Source organism: Geotrypetes seraphini, chromosome 3 (genome assembly GCF_902459505.1).
Source record: "Geotrypetes seraphini chromosome 3, aGeoSer1.1, whole genome shotgun sequence".
NCBI lineage: Eukaryota > Metazoa > Chordata > Amphibia > Gymnophiona > Dermophiidae > Geotrypetes > Geotrypetes seraphini.
In genome coordinates this window covers 179,142,543-179,163,070 of record NC_047086.1, presented here as the reverse complement: position 1 = coordinate 179,163,070, position 20,528 = coordinate 179,142,543, and the positions used below count along the sequence as shown (strand labels likewise).

Genomic DNA, 20,528 nt, shown 5'->3' with positions numbered 1-20,528 from the left:
GAAAATAGCTTTCCCATTTTTCCCCAATGTTTTTCTATCAGATCAGGAAGAGAAGAAAGTGTTAGGTATACAAATTTTCATCATCATGGTTCTAAGCCCAGCTTAAGGGCATGCTACAAGTGTGGAAGTAAATTGTTAGGGCTCCAAGCATGACCAGGCTGAATGCAAGAACTACAGTAGAATATCTCCTTGAGCTTGGAAGGACCCCCCTCCTTTTGTCTGATTTGAAGAAGGGTTACCTTTTGTAAGATAATCAAAAAATGCTTCTTAATCCATAAGAGATAATAAAAAGGATAACACACTAGTTCATGTTCTAACAGGTTCTTAATGCTCACAAGTTAACCACCTATCCAGTATAGCAGTAATTTTGATACAAAAAAAACAAACAACCCCAAACCCCAAAACAACTTACCATTGTTTCCTCCTGAGCACTATAGCAAAACTTAATAATGGATTTTTGAACTGTAGAAATTCTTACTTTTTCACTAAGATAAGCTCATCATCACATATTCTCTCTTGGACTACCTCTTCTGCTTGTCCCAGCATTGAGGCCTCAAAACTTTCCTCACCCTCCAGATTTGCAAGTGTGGTGCAAAGAGTAGCTTTAAAAGAAAAAAAATCATAGTATCCCTTAGAACAAGATATTTCCACATTATGGTGTTTTGACCTTTGTACTATGGTTGTCAAATGTGTCTGCTGAACCTCTGCAAGTCCCTAGTCTATTATCTTATCTATCAGCTTCTGCCTCCTGAATCATAAGAAAAAGATTATGGTAGGTTCTTACCTTGCTAATATCTTCTAATATATAGGTGTGCCATTCAGGACAGTAGAGTATTCTCCCTATATTCATGAGCCATGTAGAAGGAATCCATTCCAGGTTTTCAACTTCTCTTTCTCTAAAGGGCTCTGCTGCCCCTTTCAGTTTGTACCAAAGCAGGCAATATAGGAACACAAAAGGAGGGGTACATGAAGACTCCTCTAACTACAAATTTGTTCTGCTCTGAAAGTATAACGCAAACATTTTAACTGAACAATCAAAACACTGAAATAACCATACCAATCAAATATTTATGGCGCTCATTTCCCCAATTAAATTATGGCAATAGAATATTCTTTATTCTCTTAAGGTCTGATTGACATCAAAATCTAAGTTTTGACTTGAACTTCCTGATTGAGAAGTAGGCAGATGAGGTGGGGCTCCAGAATGACACACCTATCTACTAGAAAAAATATTACCAAAATAAGAACTTAATCTCTTTTTCTAGTGTAATAGGTGTGTCATTCTGGAATGCAGGGACATACAAAAGCAGTCCCAGAAATCTAGGGCAGGACCTCTGCACCTACTTTAACACTAAGGACCAAAACATGGTGTCCTCCTGTGTTGCCACATACACTCCATGTCAATGCCCTACAATCTCCCTGGGCAAAATCACCTGAGCTTCCATTCAAAAAACAGCTATGCTTCTTGTGCTTTCAAAGAGACCTGGGACTGCTTGCCACAGGCAATATATGCTGATGAGATGGCCATCCGTATCCATCTTGAGATGGTAGCCTTAGATGCTGGTCTTCTGCATCTAGCCTGACTGGTGAGCACAAACTAGACAGAACTTAGATAACGTAGGAAGATTCTCCTCACATACAGCTTCCTCAGAGGCCCGTCCTCTCTCTTTGACCCTGTGGTCTGGAATGCTGGTAAACTTACTTCTTGATTGACATGAAAATGCTGAAACAACCTTCGGCAAAAGGATGGGACTATGAGTAAGGAAATTCATGGCTCCTTTATCCTGAGGAAGGACTCCCTGCAGCTACAAGACTCGTCTCGCTGACATAACGGCCATGAGGAAAATGGTCTTGATGGTAAAATCCAACAAGGACACCTCTTGAATAGGCTCATGCGGAGCCTGACTGAGGCCATGCCAAATCACGTTAAGGTTCCACGATGGAAACTGTTCTTAGCAGCAGTCTGAGCCTTAGCACCCCCTTTAGTAATCTGGCTGTCTGGATGAGAAGCCAGGGGAACTTTACATTAATGGGCTCTGAAACCTGATAGGTCTGATACGTGGACCCTGAGTGACGCCACTGTGAGGCCTTTGTTGAGACCTGCTTTGAAGAATGCTAGCACCATCATCATAATTCTAAACAGCTCCACCTTCTCTTCCATGCACCAGTGTTGCAACATCTCCCATGCCTTAGTGTAAGGAAACCTGAGAAGAGTAGCAATGACTACCTTCGAATATCCTTTGTGCTCTAAAGTTGCAATCTCAAAAACCATACCATCCTGATATTCTATGAACACTGGGCCCTGGAGACAGATGATCTGGCTGTACATGCAGTCAGAGACCCTTGTCCTTCTGAAGATGCACTAAGTCTGCGTAACTTGGCCTACGTGGTCAATCCGGTGCTATGAGAACCATTCTCCTGGGTGGTTTGCTATTCTATGAAGTATCCACCCTGTATCTATCCTATCATTAGCCGTGGAGGAAACATATATAAGAGCTTGCTCTTTGACCATGGTTGGACTAGGGTATCCAGGCTTTCACTTCCGGGCTTGGATTTTCAACTGGTCCGCCTTCTTATTCCTCACTGTAGCCATCAGATCAAAAGTTGGCCGACCTCATCGAAGAACAATGGGCTGGAACTCTGCTGCAGATAATGTTCATTCTCCTGGGTCTAAGGACTGCCTGCTGAGGTAATCAGTCTGGACATTGTCCACTTCTGCTACATGTGCCATGGAGATCACCTGTAGGTGTAGCTCTGCTCACCGGAACAATAAGTGGGCTTCCAGGCTCAGCTGCATTCTTGGTGCCTCCTTGGCACTGTCCGAGACGACTTGGCCTGCCTGCCTGCCATTCCAGACTCTTATCCAGCTTTTTAACACCAATCGAATGGTCACTTTCTCTGGGAGGTCGACCACTGCCTCTGGACTGGGCATCCGTTGCAATGGGCTATTCAGATGGACAAGCTGGCATCCATTGTGAAAATCACCCATAAAGGCCCTTAATAATGACTGTGGATGGAGCCACCAACTCATAATGTGGCAAGTTTCAAGAGTCCAAAGGAATGTCATTTGAAGGGAGTCCATCTGTAGGAACCACCAAGACAGCAGTGCATTCTGGATAGGATGCATGTGAGCCTTTGGCAAGGGATTACATCTATAGTGGCTGCCATGGCACTATTTAGAGGTAGTGCCACACAGACAGAGCTGGCTTGATCATCATTTCTGCTATCTGAGTGCAAAGCTTCTGTCTGTGTGCCTCTGGAAGATAGACCCGATCTTCTGTCGTGTTGAATAGTACTTCCAGAGATTGGGATGGCCCAGCCACTGCTTGTTACTCTTCCGATAACAACAGAGCTCTGATCATCCAGTCATCAGATATGGATGCACTTGCAATCCTGCTCTGCAGAAATGAACTGCTACCACCACCATCACCATGGTAAATGTACAGGGTGCTGTTGCCATCCCAAAGAACTGATATTGTCTCTCCAATATATGGAATCTCAGGAATCGACTGTGTTCCGGAAATATGGGCATGTGAAGGTAGGCTTCCATCAAGTCTAGGGAAGCTAGAAATTCCCCCAGAGCTACTGCTGTGACCACACAGTTTACATATGAAAGCATGGAACCTTCAAGCCTTGTTTACATATGCAAGATCCAGAATGGGTCTTCAATCTTCTGAGCCTTTCTTGGCCACTAAGAAGTATATGGAGTATATGCCCCACCCTGATTCTTAAAGTGGCACTGGCTCTATGGCCTGAATTTCTACAAGTCTCTATACTGTTGCTAAAACTCTCCATGAGTTTTCTGGGCACCCCACAAGGGTGTCCACAAATCAGTCTGTTAAGGGATGGATGAACTCTAACTTGTACCTTCCCCAAATGATCTCCAGCACCCAGAAGTCTGAAGAGATCTGTGCTCAGACTTCCGCATATTCCGAGAGACTTCCTCCTATTCAAAAGAGGGAAGACTGGCCCTGGTGTCATTGCGCTTTCTTGGAGGTTGATATGAGACGTGAACTGGAGACTTGGCTTTGCCTAGGTCCTGTAAATCTGTGCCTTGATCCCCGATAGGATCTCTGAGACTGGGCCTCTCTTGAATACTTTCAAAAGTGCCTGGAATTACAAAAATTAGACTGCTCAGAACCTCTAGAAGTTTGTGGTATGCTGTCAGGCAGAGATTTTGGCCAGTGATCTGTCACGCTGGCATAAGATTATCCAGACCTTTTCCAAACATCTGTTTTTTGAAAGGGAGTCTGCTGAGAGTAGCCTTGGAGGTGGAATCTGTCCATTGCCAGATAAAGAGCATTCTGCGGACTGAAATGAAGTAAGCCAAGACTTTGCTTATGACTCTGGATATTGTCAGAGAGCATCAGCCACATAATCCACCCCTGCTAGCATCAGCTGGGGCAAAGGCTCGCCCTCTGCCAGGGTGAGCCCATGCATCTTGGTATGACAAGCATGTGCAACAAGAGGCTGTTGCAGCTGCTGGGATCCCTAATTCTAAAGCTTCAAACTGCCTTTTTAGGACCACATCCACTCTACGATCCTGAGTATCCTCTAATACTACGCCTCCCTCACTTGGCAGGGACATGTGATTGGTTACCCAAGCTGCCACGGAATCTACCTTAGACTGAGCAAACATCTGTTGACACTCCTGTGCCATAGGATACAGCCTAATCATTTTTTTTTTGCTAACTTTAAAGAGCCCTTAGGAGAATCCAAGTGCTCTGTGACAAACACTCATATTAGGATGACATGAAAAAGATATGGGCTGTGCTCTCACTCCACTCAGGATAAAACAATGAGTGGAAGGGGCCTACTGGGAGTCTAACTCCCATTGTAAATCTGTAACAAACTTTAATACTGCCGAAAGCTTTAACAGCCAGCGTACTGTGGGATTTTCCCCTTGGTTGAGGGCTACCACTGCTTCCTGCATATTTGTTCCTGTTTATAACCCTGTATCACCCAACAGGGAAGACTCCCTCTGTGATAGCAAAGGCATTTAGACTGATCCCTCACATTCAGAGTCCTTGTCAGAAAGAAAAATAGGATTCTGGTTAGCCTCTGCTAACAACACTGATGTGCCCTGGGAACCCAAGCCCCCTTGCGCAATCCCTAGCTTACTGCTAGACCTCATATGAAGATTCTGGCTATCCAAAAGTTCTCCACGTCAAATTAACAAATTCAGGAGAAAGGCTTTACTAAGCAGCACTGAATCACCTTTAGGTAAATTCACCTTACATCTCTTGGTCTCTGCAGTTTCCACGCTCACACCTAGATATGCCGCTGTTCTGGGGCTCTGAGGATGGATTTTATCCTGGTAGAAAGGTACCCTAAAAGTTTCTCAGCCCTAGAGAGCAACGGGGAAGCTAAGCCCAATGCTTTCACCACCCCACCTTCACATGCTATGCAGCATATGGTGTAAGGGTGCTCTTCCAGCGCCCAACTAGCACAAATTAGGCATGAATTAGGGATAAGAGGCTGAAGACTTCATCCCTGCCAGTTTGAGACAAAATGAGGTGATTTGAAGGATCTGGAGAACTCTGGGAAAAAAATCAGGAATCTGAGATCGCCACCGTAGCAACATTTTGGTGTCAAAAAATGGCTATATAATGCCTTAAATAAAAAGTGAAAACCTCAGAAAACAGGATTTTAGAGGTAGAGGATCCTACAGGATATGGCAGAAACCTTCAATTGTCAGATCCCCCCTATTTTGCCCTGAGGCTGCAATAGCCTTACTCACTGTGACATGTACTCTGAAGGTGCTGCAGCCTGCCTTGGCTCTAAGCAGTAGCTGGATCTGGGAGTAGAATCCCTGCCTCAATCGCCAGTTCTCCAAATGGCTGCCAGTGGGACTAATCCTCAACTCCCACAAAACTGTGCGTATGAAAGAGAAGGGAGGCGAAATTGCAGCCAGCACCCTGAAGAGCTCGGCTGAGTCCCCTGAAGATACCTAACAGCATACGTTCAAGCCCTTGCTATTCAGTAGGCAAGCTAAGCTACTAGGGATACAGACCCCAAGCTCCACTAAGTTTTCTGCAGCCACAAAAACTAACTGTACAAAATATTGAAAAAGCACAGTTACTTACCGTAACAGGTGTTATCCAGGGACAGCAGGCATATATTCTCACATGTGGGTGACGTCATCTACGGAGCCCCAGCGCAGACAGCTTTTCAAGCAAACTTGATTGAAGTTTCAAGTTTGCTACACTGCACCACGCATGTGCATGCCTTCTTGCCCACTAGAGGGCGCATCCCCACCTCGTGGTCCTCAGTTCCATAACCAGCAAAGAAGCCATCCCCGGGGAGGAGGGTGGGTTGTGAGAATATATGCCTGCTGTCCCTGGATAACACCTGTTACGGTAAGTAACTGTGCTTTATCCCAGGACAAGCAGGCATGATATTCTCACATGTGGGTGACCTCCAAGCCAACCAAAAAAGGGCAGGTGGGAGGATGGCAATTTAGGAAAATAGGTTATGTAACACCGACTGGCCAAACCAGCCGTCGCTTCTGGACAAAGTGTCCAGACAGTAGTGGGAGGTGAATGTATGAACCGAAGACCAAGTGGCAGCTTTACATATGTCCTCCACAGGCGTAGACCGGAGGAAAGCAACAGAAGCTGCCATAGCCCTGACCTTATGCCCCGTGACTCGACCATGGAGCGTGAGACCAGCTTGAGCGTAGCAAAAAGAAATACAAGCAGCTAGCCAATTGGACAAGGTGCGCTTGGAAATAGGATATCCCAGCCTATTAGGATCAAAGGACAAAAATAATTGAGGAACCTTCCGATAAGACTTGGTACGTTGGAGATAAAAAGCCAACGCCCTCTTACAGTCCAGCGTGTGAAGTGCCGCCTCACCAGGATGGGAGTGGGGCTTCGGGAAGAACACCGGAAGGACAATAGACTGATTGAGGTGGAAATCAGACACAACCTTAGGTAGAAATTTGGGATGGGTGCGAAGAACCACCTTGTCATGATGGAACACAGTAAAGGGCGGGTCCGCAACCAAAGCCTGAAGCTCACTAATTCGACGAGCAGACGTGAGCGCAAGTAAAAAGATCACTTTCCAAGTGAGAAACTTAGGAAGAGACTTGTCAATTGGCTCAAAGGGAGGTTTCATCAGCTGAGCCAAGACCACATTCAGATCCCAAACTTCAGGAGGAGGTTTCAGCGGAGGATTAACATTAACTAAACCCTTCATGAAACGAACCACCAGAGGATGAAGAGAGAGAGAACGACCCTCTAGATGCCGATGGAAAGCAGCAATATCACTGAGATGCACCCGGATGGAAGTTGTCTTCAGCCCAGATTTGGATAAATGCAACAAATATTCCAGAACCGAGGACACCGGAACCAAACTCGGGTCCAGATGGTGCGAGGCACACCAGGATGAAAATCTGGTCCATTTCTGGGAATAACAAAGCCGAGTCGAAGCCTTGCGCGAGGCTTCCAATACCTCCCTGACCGCCGAAGTCAGGGGGAAAGGAACCAAGCCGTCAGATGTAAAGACTGAAGATTGGGATGCAACAGCGAACCCCGACTCTGAGACAGCAGAGAGGGAAAAACTGGCAGAAGTAGAGGCTCCCTGGCACTGAGTTGAAGGAGCAGGGAAAACCAGTGCTGACGAGGCCAACGTGGCGCTATGAGAATCATAGTGGCTCTGGAGGACATGAGATGAACCAAAGTCCTCATTATCAGAGGAAAAGGAGGAAACGCATAAAGGAATCTCTCTCCCCAGTCGAGAAGGAAGGCATCTGCCTCGAGACGGTCCTGGGCGTACATCCGGGAACAATAGAGGGGCAGTTTGCGAGTCTCCGGAGAAGCAAAGAGATCCACCTGAGGGGTCCCCCAGCGGTCGAAGACCTCATGTAGGACTCGGGAGTTTAACGACCACTCGTGCGGCTGGAGAAGACGACTGAGTTTGTCTGCGAGACAATTCTTTTCTCCTTAGATGTAAACCGCACGTAGGAAGATGTTCTAGGAGACCGCCCATTCCCAAAGGCGCAGGGCTTCCTGGCACAGGGCCCAAGAACCCGTACCCCCTTGTTTGTTTACATAATACATCGCTACCTGGTTGTCCGTACGTACGAGGACTACCTGGTCGTGGAGCAGGTGGCCGAACGCTCGAGCTGCCAGAAAAATGGCACGAAGCTCCAACACATTGACGTGACAAAGATGGTCCTCCGCCGACCATAGACCCTGGGTCCGCAGACCGTCGAGATGAGCTCCCCACGCGTACTCCGAGGAGTCCGTGGTCAGGACCTTGCGATGCGGCGGAACGAGAAAGAGCAAACCCCCTGAAAGATTGGAAGAGTTTGTCCACCAACGGAGCGAGCGTCTCAAAGAGGGAGTCACCCTTATCTGGCAAGAGAATGGATCGCACTCCTGACGCCATTGGGAGGCCAAGGTCCACTGAGGAAGCCTCATGTGTAATCGGGCGAATGGAGTGACATGGACCGTCGACGCCATGTGGCCCAGGAGCACCAACATGCGATGAGCCGAAACTGCGGGCATCAGCGAAACCTGGCGACTTAATCGAAGCAGTGCCTGCAACCGAGGAGGAGGAAGGAAGGAACGGAGGCGAACCGTGTCCAGCACGGCTCCGATGAACAGAATGGATTGAGTCGGGTTCAACTGAGACGTGGGGAAGTTCACCTCGAACCCCAGACGTTGAAGGAAGATGATAGTCTGTCGGGTCACTGAGATAACCCCCTCCCTGGTGGAGACCTTGATGAGCCAATCGTCCAGGTAGGGAAAGACCTGAAGCCCCTGGGATCTCAGAGCTGCCGCAACCACCACCATACACTTCGTGAAGACTCGAGGGGACGAAGCCAGACCAAATGGGAGGACCCGATATTGAAGGTGCCAATCTCCCACCTTGAACCGTAAATACTTGCGGAAAGCGGGATGCACCGGAACATGAGTGTAAGCTTCCTTCAAGTCTAGGGAGCACATCCAATCCCCCTCCTCCAACAAAGGGTATAAAACCGGAAGTGACAACATCCGGAACTTCTCCCGGACCAGGAATTTGTTGAGCTTCCGGAGGTCCAAAATGGGGCGTAAGTCCCCTGTCTTCTTTGGGACCAAAAAGTAACGGGAGTAAAACCCCGTTCCCTGTTGTTCTGGGGGCACTGGTTCCACCGCCCGTAGGCTCAACAAGGCCCTGGCCTCCAGAAGGAGAAGGGGAAATTGGCTGCGGTTGCACGGACACGTTCCGGGTGGATGGTCCGGCGGCGTGGCTGAGAAATTCAGCGAGTAGCCCTCGGAGATGATCCGGAGCACCCATGCGTCGGATGTAATCTCGGTCCAAGCCACAGAAAAGGTCCTGAGTCGGCCCCCGATTGGGAGGGGGTCCGGTGATATTGCGGAGGGGGCCCGCCCCCATCCGCACAGCCCGTCAAAAGGACGGGGCCGGCTTGGACGCTCCCTGCGCTGGAGGTTTCGGCTGACCCCCTCTACCTTGTTGGGGAGGGCGCCGTGCCGGAGGCCTAGAAAATGCAGGAGTAGACTTCTGCGGGTATCTCCTCGGGGGCGGCCGGAAAGATTTTTGCGGCGGGGCACGAGGTTTAGCACGGACCAAGGAGGCTAAGGAGCGCTCCTGTTCCGACAAACGTTTGGTCGCCGCCTCCAAGGATTCATCAAACAATTCAGAACCCACGCATGGTAAATTGGCCAGGCGTTCTTGTAGGTTAGAATCCATATCGATTGTACGGAGCCAGGCCAGCCGGCGCATAGCCACCGCAAAGGCCGAGACCCTCGAAGCAAGCTCAAACGCGTCGTACACAGCGTGAAACAGGTACAGCCGCAATTGAGACAAGTTGGACATGAAAGTGGCAAAACCCTCTCGATGGGAAGCAGGCATGACCTCCCGATACTGAGGTAGGTCCTTCACCATGCTACGCAAATAAGATGAAAACGTAAATGCGTAGTTGAGGACCCTGATGGCCATGAGGGAATTAGAATAGAGGCGACGACCAAACTTGTCCAGGGTCCTCCCCTCCCTTCCGGGCGGGACCGCCGCCGAGACTCTGGATGGTTGAGTCTTTTTAAGCGCCGACTCCACAATCAAAGACTGGTGGGAGAGTTGAGGCTTATCGAACCCTTTAGATGGAATGGTCCGGTATTTGGACTCCATCTTCGACGGCACCGCAGTGATTGTAAGAGGAGAGTCCAAGTTCTTAAGGAAGGTTTGATGTAGAACCTTATTCAGGGGAAGGTGAGGAGTTTCCCTCGGGGGAGTAGGAAGATCCTGCTCCTCTAGGAACTCTTTAGTATATTGAGAACCCGCCATTAAGTCAAGCCCCAAGGCCAGTGCCATATCCTGCACGAACCTGGAGAAGGAGGATGTTCTGGCGGCCGGTGAGGGGGTTCGAGATCTCCCCGCCGAACAGAAGGGGGAAGCCTCGCGGGAATACCGCAGTTCCCTGCCAGAACCCGATCCCCAGGAGGCCACATCGAGCGACCTCGAAGGGGTCAGGGAACGCTTGCGCCCCGAAGAGCCCTTGGGAGAAACCCCGGGGGTCCGAGGCACCGAGGCATGCCCCCTCCGTCTCGGGGAAGAGTCTCTCGAACCCCCTCTCGCGGGGGAACGAAACAGGCTTGGGTTGTCGAGGCGGAGCTCCGAGACACGCAAGGTCTCGCCCTCGAGCGGCGAAGAGCGGACATGGCTCCGAGGAGAACCCCGAGAACGTTTGGGTTTCCTCGGACGACGCCTCGCCTGAGGCCGGCCCGAGGGCGAGGAGCCCCGGGAAGACCTCGAAGAAGAGGACGAGGATATCCTCCTGACCCGACGCACCTTGTCCCTAGGCCTAACAGTCCTCTCAGGCTGGGACTTCGAGGTCGAAGGCAAGGTCGGGGCCGAAGTCGGGGCCGGACCGGCACCCGAAGTCGAGGGCACCGAGACCGAGGTCGCCGGGGCCTGGGCCGTCGAGACCGGTGCAGTCGAGGCCGAAGCCTGCTGCAGTTGCTCGATGGCTCCGGACAGCTCCGAGATAATCAACGCTCGGAGCAAGTCTTGAAAGGCCGGGATCCCCATCATGGCCGGTAGGTCAGAGGCCGGGGGGTGCTCCCTGGAGGGCGACCTCGGTCTCGAGTATTCCCTCGGGGCACTAGATTTGCCAACCCTGGGCTGGGCCGAGGCCGACCCACCCGCTGTCGAGGAGCCCGAGGATGGCTTCTTCACCGAACCTGGAGCTGAGGAGGGAAGCGGGGACTTACCCGAGGTAGGCTTTGTCGGAGCAGCAGGCTTCGATGAAGTCGAGGGACGCGGCTGGGGCGAGGATCCCGAGGCCGGGGCCGAAGCCGAGGCCGACGTCGAGGCCTTCTGCAGAGAAGAGCTCCGCCATCCGGGCACGGCGTCGGCGGAGCGCTCTGGCTTGAAAGGTGGAGCACCTCTCACAGGAGTCAGTAGGGTGCTCCGGACCCAAGCAAATCAAGCACCACCGGTGCAGATCGGTAATTGACAGCAACCGATCACACCGGGTGCATTTCTTAAAGCCCGTCAAGGGACGGGACATGAAAAAGAAAAGGGGCCGGGAACGAACGACGTCCCGCGGCCGCGGCTCCCGGGATCCCCCGGAGCCGAACCGAAGAAATAAAACTTTTTTTTTTTTTGACGATAAACGACGTGACTAAGAAGGAAAACAACAAATAAAGCACAGCGACCGAGCAAAATAACCCAGACGCGGTGTCAGAAGGCAGAAAAACAGGAGCTCAATTTCCACAGGGCTTCTGGCTCCGCGGAAAAAACTGAACTGAGGACCACGAGGTGGGGATTCGCCCTCTAGTGGGCAAGAAGGCATGCACATGCGTGGTGCAGTGTAGCAAACTTGAAACTTCAATCAAGTTTGCTTGAAAAGCTGTCCGCGCTGGGGCTCCGTAGATGACGTCACCCACATGTGAGAATATCATGCCTGCTTGTCCTGGGATAATAATAAATATACAGAGCAGATCAGAAAGACACCTTCCGGCTCTTATCAAAAGGAAAAACTGAAAGTGGGAGCAGAGTTTTCTGGAGGAGTTGGAAACCTGGAATGGATTGTTTCTGTACAACTCGCAAGCATGGGGAGAATACTCTACTGTCCAAAATGATACATCTATTTCACTAGAAATAAGTGCAGAGGCAATGCATATCTTAAAACATCTCTGTAAAAACGTCATACATGTACTGGAAAAAATAAATGATTACATAGCTTATAGTACAAATTTTACTGTTCGAGATATACTAATAAAAAATTACAAGTTTTAACTTTGTTCTGTTTTTATGGCTGTTGTATGGTTTTCTTGATTGGCTTAATAAAGTTATAAATTTAAAAATAAAATATACAACTCTTATCGGCACACTAAAAAAAAAAAAAAAAACTTGGAACGCATAGATCTTAAAAATAAAAAAAAACATTCCAGTGACATCAAAGTGTTCCAACCATGGAAGAAATCTCAAAATCCAAAAAGGCCCTTAAAAGTACTGAACATACTGTATAAAAACATCTCTAAAACCATTTAAAAAACTTTCTGAATTGAGAAGTAAGTGTAAACAGCACTAGGAATGGTTTAACTTGGGAAATTTCTGAGTTTTATATTTTCTTTGTATAATGAATGGAAATTATGGTAGCTCTTCCAATTAATGAGGACTAGAAATATTTACAGGAGATATTTCCTAACTTTTTTTGGTTTTGTATCTTTATTCTTTACTGTTCTGTAAGAATTGTATGATGAAAAATTGAATTTAAAAAAAAAAATTCTTCTTGAATGTTAGTATTTTGAGAATTATGGGGTCTATATAGCCTAAGTTCTTCTAATCTAATCAGGACTTAATCATACTTTTCCAGTTCAGGTTCAAGGCACAGGTTAAGAGGCCCATGTAGCAACATATGGAAATTATACAGGTTAAGAGGCCCATGAAAATTTGTTTGAATTTCACTCCTTTGGAAGAAGAGATGATCTACTGGTTGGTCAAAATATAAAAATCTCAATGTAAAAAAAAGCAGGTAAGCCATCTAGACAGATAAAAAAAAGTCATATAACAAGTACAACTTGAAGAGCTACCATATCAAAATATTAAATTCCTATATTTTAATTGCTATAGGGAAAAGCTAGCAAATTCAGTAACTGTTATAAGTTGGTGACTTAGAAGGATGTTATTGCCTATGATCACCTTTAGTAACTTCCCAATACAATCCACACCTCAAATCTCTAGCTTCACAAGTATGACAAATTTACCTCCAGTGGCCTTAGCAATACGTTTAAGGTCCTTCTTTAAGACTCTACGAACAGCCATAGCTCCTGCATCCACAAAATATTTGAGGCACATGTCATCAATGCCACCAGTAGATAGAACAACATTGGCACCTGTAGCAAGGATCTTCTGAATTCTCTCTTTAGTGATATCTGATTCTCTACAAACAAGAGAAAAGAGTTAAAAAAAAAAAATTTAAGCTGCTTAAGTTGTATGGCAGATTTGTGCATCTTACTGTTATTCTAAGATGTAATATGTGCACTACACCTAGTATTTAATATGTACAACTCTCCCAGATTATCTACAGAAGCGCTATTTCTCTCAAGCCCCCAGAAATATTTCCACTCATACTAGATAAACTCCAAGACACATGCAAGCCTATAATCCAGCTCTCCAATGTTTTACCCAACCTCCAAAATATCCAGCATTCCCCTCCGTAGATCTTGCAAAAAACCTTGAGTAAGATGGTGGATACAATGGCTCTGGGGGGATCCTTGATAAAGCAAATTGTTGCGAAACATGTCAGATCATGTAAGCCAGTAGCATGATAAGCTAAGTATATAACTTATTTGAACACTTTTAAATAGAATAATCTCAAGGAAACTTCTAAAAAGAGCACGGTGGATAAAAAAAGTTAAAAAAAAAAGTTTACTTAAATAAATGCAAAAAAAAAAGAATGTGAGCCAATGAGAAATGAACACCGGTATTCCCACCGATATTGAACACTACTAAGGGTGGAGGAGGTGTACCTGAGGCCACATTTTGTTACATTTGAAATATATGAGAATATGTTAAACAATTTGTAATTCTACTAAGGGAATGCTGGATATTTTGGAAGTTGGGTAAAACACTGGAGAGTTGTGTAACACGATTCCCAACCATAAATGGAATAGATTTAAATAGTGCCATCTTTAGTGTGAGAGCCTATAATCCAGGTCATTTCATACAAATGCTATTTGTGTATGTATGTAAAATACTATTAAGACTTAAATGCTTTTTTAAATTAACCTCAGTAACTTAGAATAAGCTGTGGTAAGAAGTGGGTTTAACACATAGGAAAGACCTGCATTAGGGCTCACTAAACCCATTTCTTATGTGGTATTAAGAAACCTTTCTGTATGTTTCATTTATGGCCATGTACTGAGACTATTAGTGCACAGCCATTTTGGTAATTTTTTTTTTTTAAATAATAAACAATACACGACCAAAGTTTATTATACCACTTTTTATTTTGCCTGTATAAGTATTAAAATTCGTGCTGTATTGCTTTGACAAGAAGTTTATTTTCTTGTAAAATTGTTGGAAATTATAAAGTATTAAAAAAAAACAAAAAAACCCCAACCAAAAAACACAACCATAGATTCAACATGCAATAAATAATACACCATTCCTACCACCTCCCATTATGCATCAAGCTGGTAAATAGGTGAATGAGGAACCAACAGCAGTCCTGCTAAATTTTCAGTAAGCAGCTATGTGCCCTCGGTGCCAAAGAGTCCAAGAATGCCTGACAAGTTCATTTAAACTGACGACCAAAAGGAGAGTCCATATCTAACTTGTACACTTCCAACTTAAATAAGGTAATCAATCATCTGTAGTAGAGAATGACATGGGGACAAATTTTACCCTGTCCCTGCGGGAACTAATTTTTCCGTCCCGGTGAATTATTTTCCTATCCCTGCAAGCTCTGTCCTCATCTGCACAAGACTCAAACACTTCATAATCATAAATGTTTGCGGCTTGTGTGGTTAAGGCATACACTCCTAACAAAACTCGCAGGGATGAGACAGGGAAATTGAGTTCCTGAAGGGACAGTGAAAAATTTGTCCCTGTGTCATTCTCTGGTCTGTAGCCTCCACTGCAAAAAAGAAGGGGGTCTGGCGTCAACCCATGTTATTAATATTACTTTTTTCCCCATGAGCATTGCCCTACGTAAAAAGTGGTTTTAGCATTTCGGTGTGGGAGATTGTACAGTGTAAAATCAAACAATATGAGCGAGTACAACTTCACTCCACATGTACAAAGGGAAGAGATATAAGAGAGTAACAGTTAATGCAATGCATTGGGAGCAGCATTATAAATTTGTGCTACGGCTCTTCATTTCTCCTCAAAAAGCTATGCATATGGGCCTGTCCTTGACAGGAATCGCAGAGGGACATTAAGTTGAGCTCCTAAGGTGTAACAAGAGGCCAATTCATCCCGGATGTCCTCCATCAAGTCCGCCCAAGGAAAACTCTTAAAATAGTGGTGGAGTTGTAAATATGAGAAAACATCTTTGGCTGCTAAAGGAAACGCCTATCGAAGTTCAGTAAATGACTTGATTCGACCCTCTTCGGTAATTACCTGTGACTAGTAACAAATGCCCATAGTCCTCCACCGATAGAACATAGAACTGAAGTGGCAAGGAGAGAAGGCAGGATTGCCACAGATAGAAATATAAGGAGTCACAATGCAGAAAACCCTTGCCACTGGAGAGGAAGTGACGTCACCAGCCATGATGGAGGCTTAAACTTGGAGCTCGCTAGACTTCCAGCAATAAACAATCTCCTAACAAAGTCATCTGTGATGTAGAGGGCATCACATCTCTCATTTTACTTTTCTAAAACTCTTCACTGATGTGAGCAGTGAAAATGTTGCAACCATAATGCAAGACTTCGAAGGATTATGCCTTCCAACCTGCGATGGCTGAGCTTGCAAAAATGGTGGATGGTGTGCTCCCACCTGGGTCTACCACAACCAAATTGCAGATCGAGATGAGGGACAGCCTTCAATTGACTCCTTGGTCAATTTCAGGAAGTTGCTTCATGAAATCAAAACAGATCTTAAAGCCATTATAGAGGAACTTACAGCATTATCTACGGACTTGAGAGAGGAGATTGCAGAACTCAGGCACCGCATGAATATGTGAAAACCCACCTTGAACATTGCCTGACTCTCTCAAACAGCTGCAATCACAGCTGCAGGACTTGCAGGCAATTCAACTTTAGCTGCTAGACAAAGTGGAGGCATTCCAGAGGACCCATCATATTCCAACTGTGAAACCATTATTCAACGGGTGGTGAGTATACTGTCTTGGAAGATATCCGTTCGGTCCCACTAGAGTTCATCCTCATGGAAAGAATGCACAGATACCTGGCTGCGCCTAGAGATATATTTCATTGCTTTAAGGATTACAAAATAAAAAAAGAGGTCATGGCCAAAGCCAGATGCCAAACAGCTCTTAAATGGGACTCTCTAGAGTTCGAGCTATATCAAAACCTGGCGGCAGTTACTCTTCAACGGAGGGCTAACCTACAAGCAGTTGTTTCACATCTACGGCATAACAACATTTGTTATTGGTGGCAGCACCCTTTTGCTTTGCTTTTCTATCTTGAGGGCAAACTGCATAAAATTAAGACAATGGATGAGGCTTGCAATTTATTTCCAGGAGGAGCTGCACTAGCTGCAACATCACAAGGGCCCAGTCGGGAGCCTAAATCATCACTTCCCAAGCCTAAACCTGCTTTGTCCATGCTGGCAACATGGATCCAGATGCCTGGAGACCAGTTCAACGCTCGAGACCGCTCTCACTGGATTCTGCAGAGTTGGATGGCGTATAGGGCTTTTACTGATTTGTTTCAGCTGGGGACTGTCCTATTTTCTGAGCTGGTTAATATGGGCTCAGCATTTAGGTGACTATACTATGACTTTGCTACAATCGATAGAATTTTTCTCTAATTTTCTTTATGCATTATTCTTATTCTATAAGAGATGGTTGTAATTTTAGGCTTCTATTTTAGTGTCTTTGGGGAGTACATTCATTTAGTTTATAAGGAGCTACATCTAGAGGTATGAGGAGACATCACTTCTTTGGAGAACCCTCTCTTTGGAGGGGTTTGTATCTGTCTAGTGGGTTATTGGGGGGAGGAGAGAAACCCCAATTTATCATACTAGAAATGCTTGGTGGTTTTATCATATACCCAGGGATGTTATCTCTCTCTTTGCTGTTTCCACTTCTATTATATCATTGTGCCTTGAACTTTGAGATAGTTTGAATGCGTCTTGAAATTACTGTCTCAATGTGCGGGGCTCAAACACCCCTGCGGTTCCTCTTATTTAAAGAAGCCATCTGCTTACAAGCAGATATAGTGTTGGTATAAGAAACCCACCTGATGTCAAAATATGCATATCTACTCCGGCACAAAAAATTCCCTCACCATTATTTGGCTGCTAACACCAGTAAAACAACGACAGCAGGAGTGGGCATTCTGATACAAAAGGATAAGGTAGTCCTGGATAAGATGGGGGGGGGGCTAGATATATTTTCTTGATATTAAAACTGGGCTGCAACTAACTCACTCTGCTTAATGTCTATGTCCCCAATTTGGATCGGGGCCCTTATTTTGCCCAACTTACTAAACTTTTACAGCATCTTCTAGAAGGCACTTTGTTGGTGGGAGGGGATTTTAATTTGACACCGAATCCCAATAAGGATAATTCAAACAATGCCATGGGGTATGCCCAGTCTGAAAGGGTTCAGTTTCATGTTTTTGTTAGAAATCGGGGCTTTATGATATCTGGGAGGGATTATACATACTTCTCTCATACCCATAACACATTTTCTAGAATAGATCTCTGGCTTGGGGAACATGCCATGCACAAGGCTATGCATACTTTTGAAATACATTCTAGAACTTGGTCAGGCCATAGTCCACTTACTGTAGATTGCAAGTAGCAGAGGGAAAGTTCACAGCCACAATATTAGTAATTTCCAGATGACCTGTTAGAAGACCCCTTACATGTTAAGAAGATGATATCTGGAGGTTTTTTTGCCATTGTGGCTGCCTGAGGATCTTTACCTGTGTTACTTTTGAAACTGGCATATTGGAAACCTGTTAAAGCACACGCTTCTAATTCTAAACATCTGGACTTGCATTGGAGGTGGCTTTTGAGAAGATGTCCTTAACTGTGATATACTGTATTCTGCAAAATATATAGTGTTTAAAAATAAGGCTCCTGAAGCAGGCCGTTTAAGCTGAAACATGTGCATGTTGAGCCACCGCACAAAGCAGATTTCTGGAATAAATGACTACACGTGTTTTGAAAGTCTCCACTGTTTGCTCGTTTGTTATTTGGTTGTGGCGGTGTCTCTCCTGGTTTTTCTTGCCATAACCTTATGTTGACAATCTGCCATAGAGAAACATAGAAACATGATGGCAGATAAAGGCCAAATGGCACATCTAGTCTGCCCATCCACAGTAACCATTATCTCTTTCTATCTCCAACAGATCCCACATGCCTATCCCAGGCCCTCTTGAATTCAGACACAGTCTGTCTCCACCACCTCTTCTGGGAGACTGTTACACACATCTATCATCCTTTCTGTAAAAAGTATTTCCTTAGATTACTCTGCAGCCTATCACCTCTCGTTCCAGAGCTTCCTTTCAAATTAAAGAGACTCGACTCATGCACATTTACATCATGTATGTATTTAAACTTCTATTATATCTCCCTTCTTCTGCCTTTCCTCCAAAGTATACAGATCCTCCAAAGTATACAGATTGAGATCTTTAAGTCTGTCCCTATATGCTTTATGATGAAGACCACCCACCATTTTAGTAGCCTTCCTCTGGATAGACTCCATCCTTTTTACATCTTTTTGAAGGTGTGGCCTCCAGAATTGTACACAATATTCTAAATGAGGTCTCACCAAAGTCTTATATAGGGGCATCAATACCTCCTTTTTCCTACTTGCCATACCTCTTCTCTATGCAACCTAACATCCTTCTAGCTTTCACTGTCACCTTTTCAACCTGTTTGGCCACCTTAAGGTCACATACAATCACACCCAAGTCCTGCTTTTCTGTTGTGTACATAACATAGAAATAGACGGCAGGTAAGGGCCACGGCCCATCCAGTCTGCCCACCGCAATGACCCTTCCCCACCTAACTCAGTGAATAGATCCCACGTATATATCCCATTTGGCCTTAAAATCAGGCACGCTGCTGGCCTCAGTGACCTGAAGTGGAAGATTATTCCAGCGGTCAACCACTCTCTCAGTGAAAAAGAATTTCCTGGTGTCACTGTGCAGTTTCCCTCCCCTGATTTTCCACGGGTGCCCCCTGGTTGCCGTGGGACCCTTGAGAAGGAAGATATCTTCTTCCACTTCGATGCGATCCGTGAGATACTTGAACGTCTCGATCATGTCTCCCCTCTCTCTGCGTTCCTCGAGTGAGTAGAGCTGTAACTTATCCAGCCTTTCCTCGTAAGGGAGATCCTTGAGACCCGCGATCATCCGGGTTGCCATTCTCTGCACCGACTCTAGTCTCAGCACATCTTTTCGGTAATGCGGCCTCCAAAATTGCACACAGTACTCCAGGTGTGGTCTCACCATGGATCTATACAATGGCATAACGACTTCAGGCTTACGGCTGACGAAACTCCTGCGTATGCAACCTATGATTTGCCTTGCTTTGGAGGAAGCTTGCTCCACTTGATTGGCAGCCTTCATATCCTCACTGACGATCACCCCTAGGTCACGCTCTGCTTCAGTTCTTGTTAGGATCTCGCCATTTAGGGTGTAAGTCTTGCATGGATTATGGCTGCCCAGGTGCATGACTTTGCATTTTTTGGCATTGAAGCTGAGTTGCCAGGACCTAGACCAGCGCTCCAGTAGTAGTAGGTCGTGCATCATGTTGTCGGGCATCATGTTGTCGGGCATTGAGTTTTTGTCTGTTGTACTCTTGGCCACTACATTGCTTAGCTTGGCGTCATCAGTGAATAATGTTATTTTACCTCGGAGACCTTCTGCCAAGTCTCTTATGTAGATGTTGAACAGGATCGGGCCCAGGACGGAGCCCTGTGGCACTCCACTGATCACCTCCGTCGTTTCGGAGGGTGTGCCATTCACCATTACCCTCTGAAGCCTACCCTCAAGCCAGTTCCCAATCCATTTCGTCAGCGTGTCGCCCAATCCTATAGAACTCATTTTGCTCAGCAACCTGCGGTGTGGTACGCTATCGAATGCTTTGCTGAAGTCCAGGTATACGATGTCCAGGGACTCCCCAACATCCAGCTTTCTCGTCACCCAGTCAAAGAAGCTGATCAGGTTGGATTGGCAGGATCTCCCCTTAGTAAATCCATGTTGACGGGGATCACGTAGATTCTCCTCGTTCATGATCGTATCCAATTGGCGTTTGATTAGAGTTTCCATTAGTTTGCTCACTATTGATGTGAGACTCACCGGTCTGTAGTTTGCTGTTTCCATCTTGGAGCCTTTCTTATGAAGTGGAATGACGTTAGCCATTTTCCAGTC

General features: G+C 46.1%; 1 protein-coding gene across 1 annotated transcript in view; it reads right to left on the bottom strand.

Moving 5' to 3' along the window:
* TCP1 (t-complex 1) overlaps positions 1–20,528 on the bottom strand; it is a 176,731-nt gene that overhangs the window by 24,994 nt on the left and 131,209 nt on the right. The window contains exons 8-9 of the mRNA XM_033939260.1: positions 13,218–13,393; positions 479–602 (exon numbers count right to left, since the gene is read on the bottom strand). Coding sequence (XP_033795151.1) covers positions 479–602; positions 13,218–13,393 — 300 coding nt within the window. The remainder of the gene's footprint in view (positions 1–478; positions 603–13,217; positions 13,394–20,528) is intronic.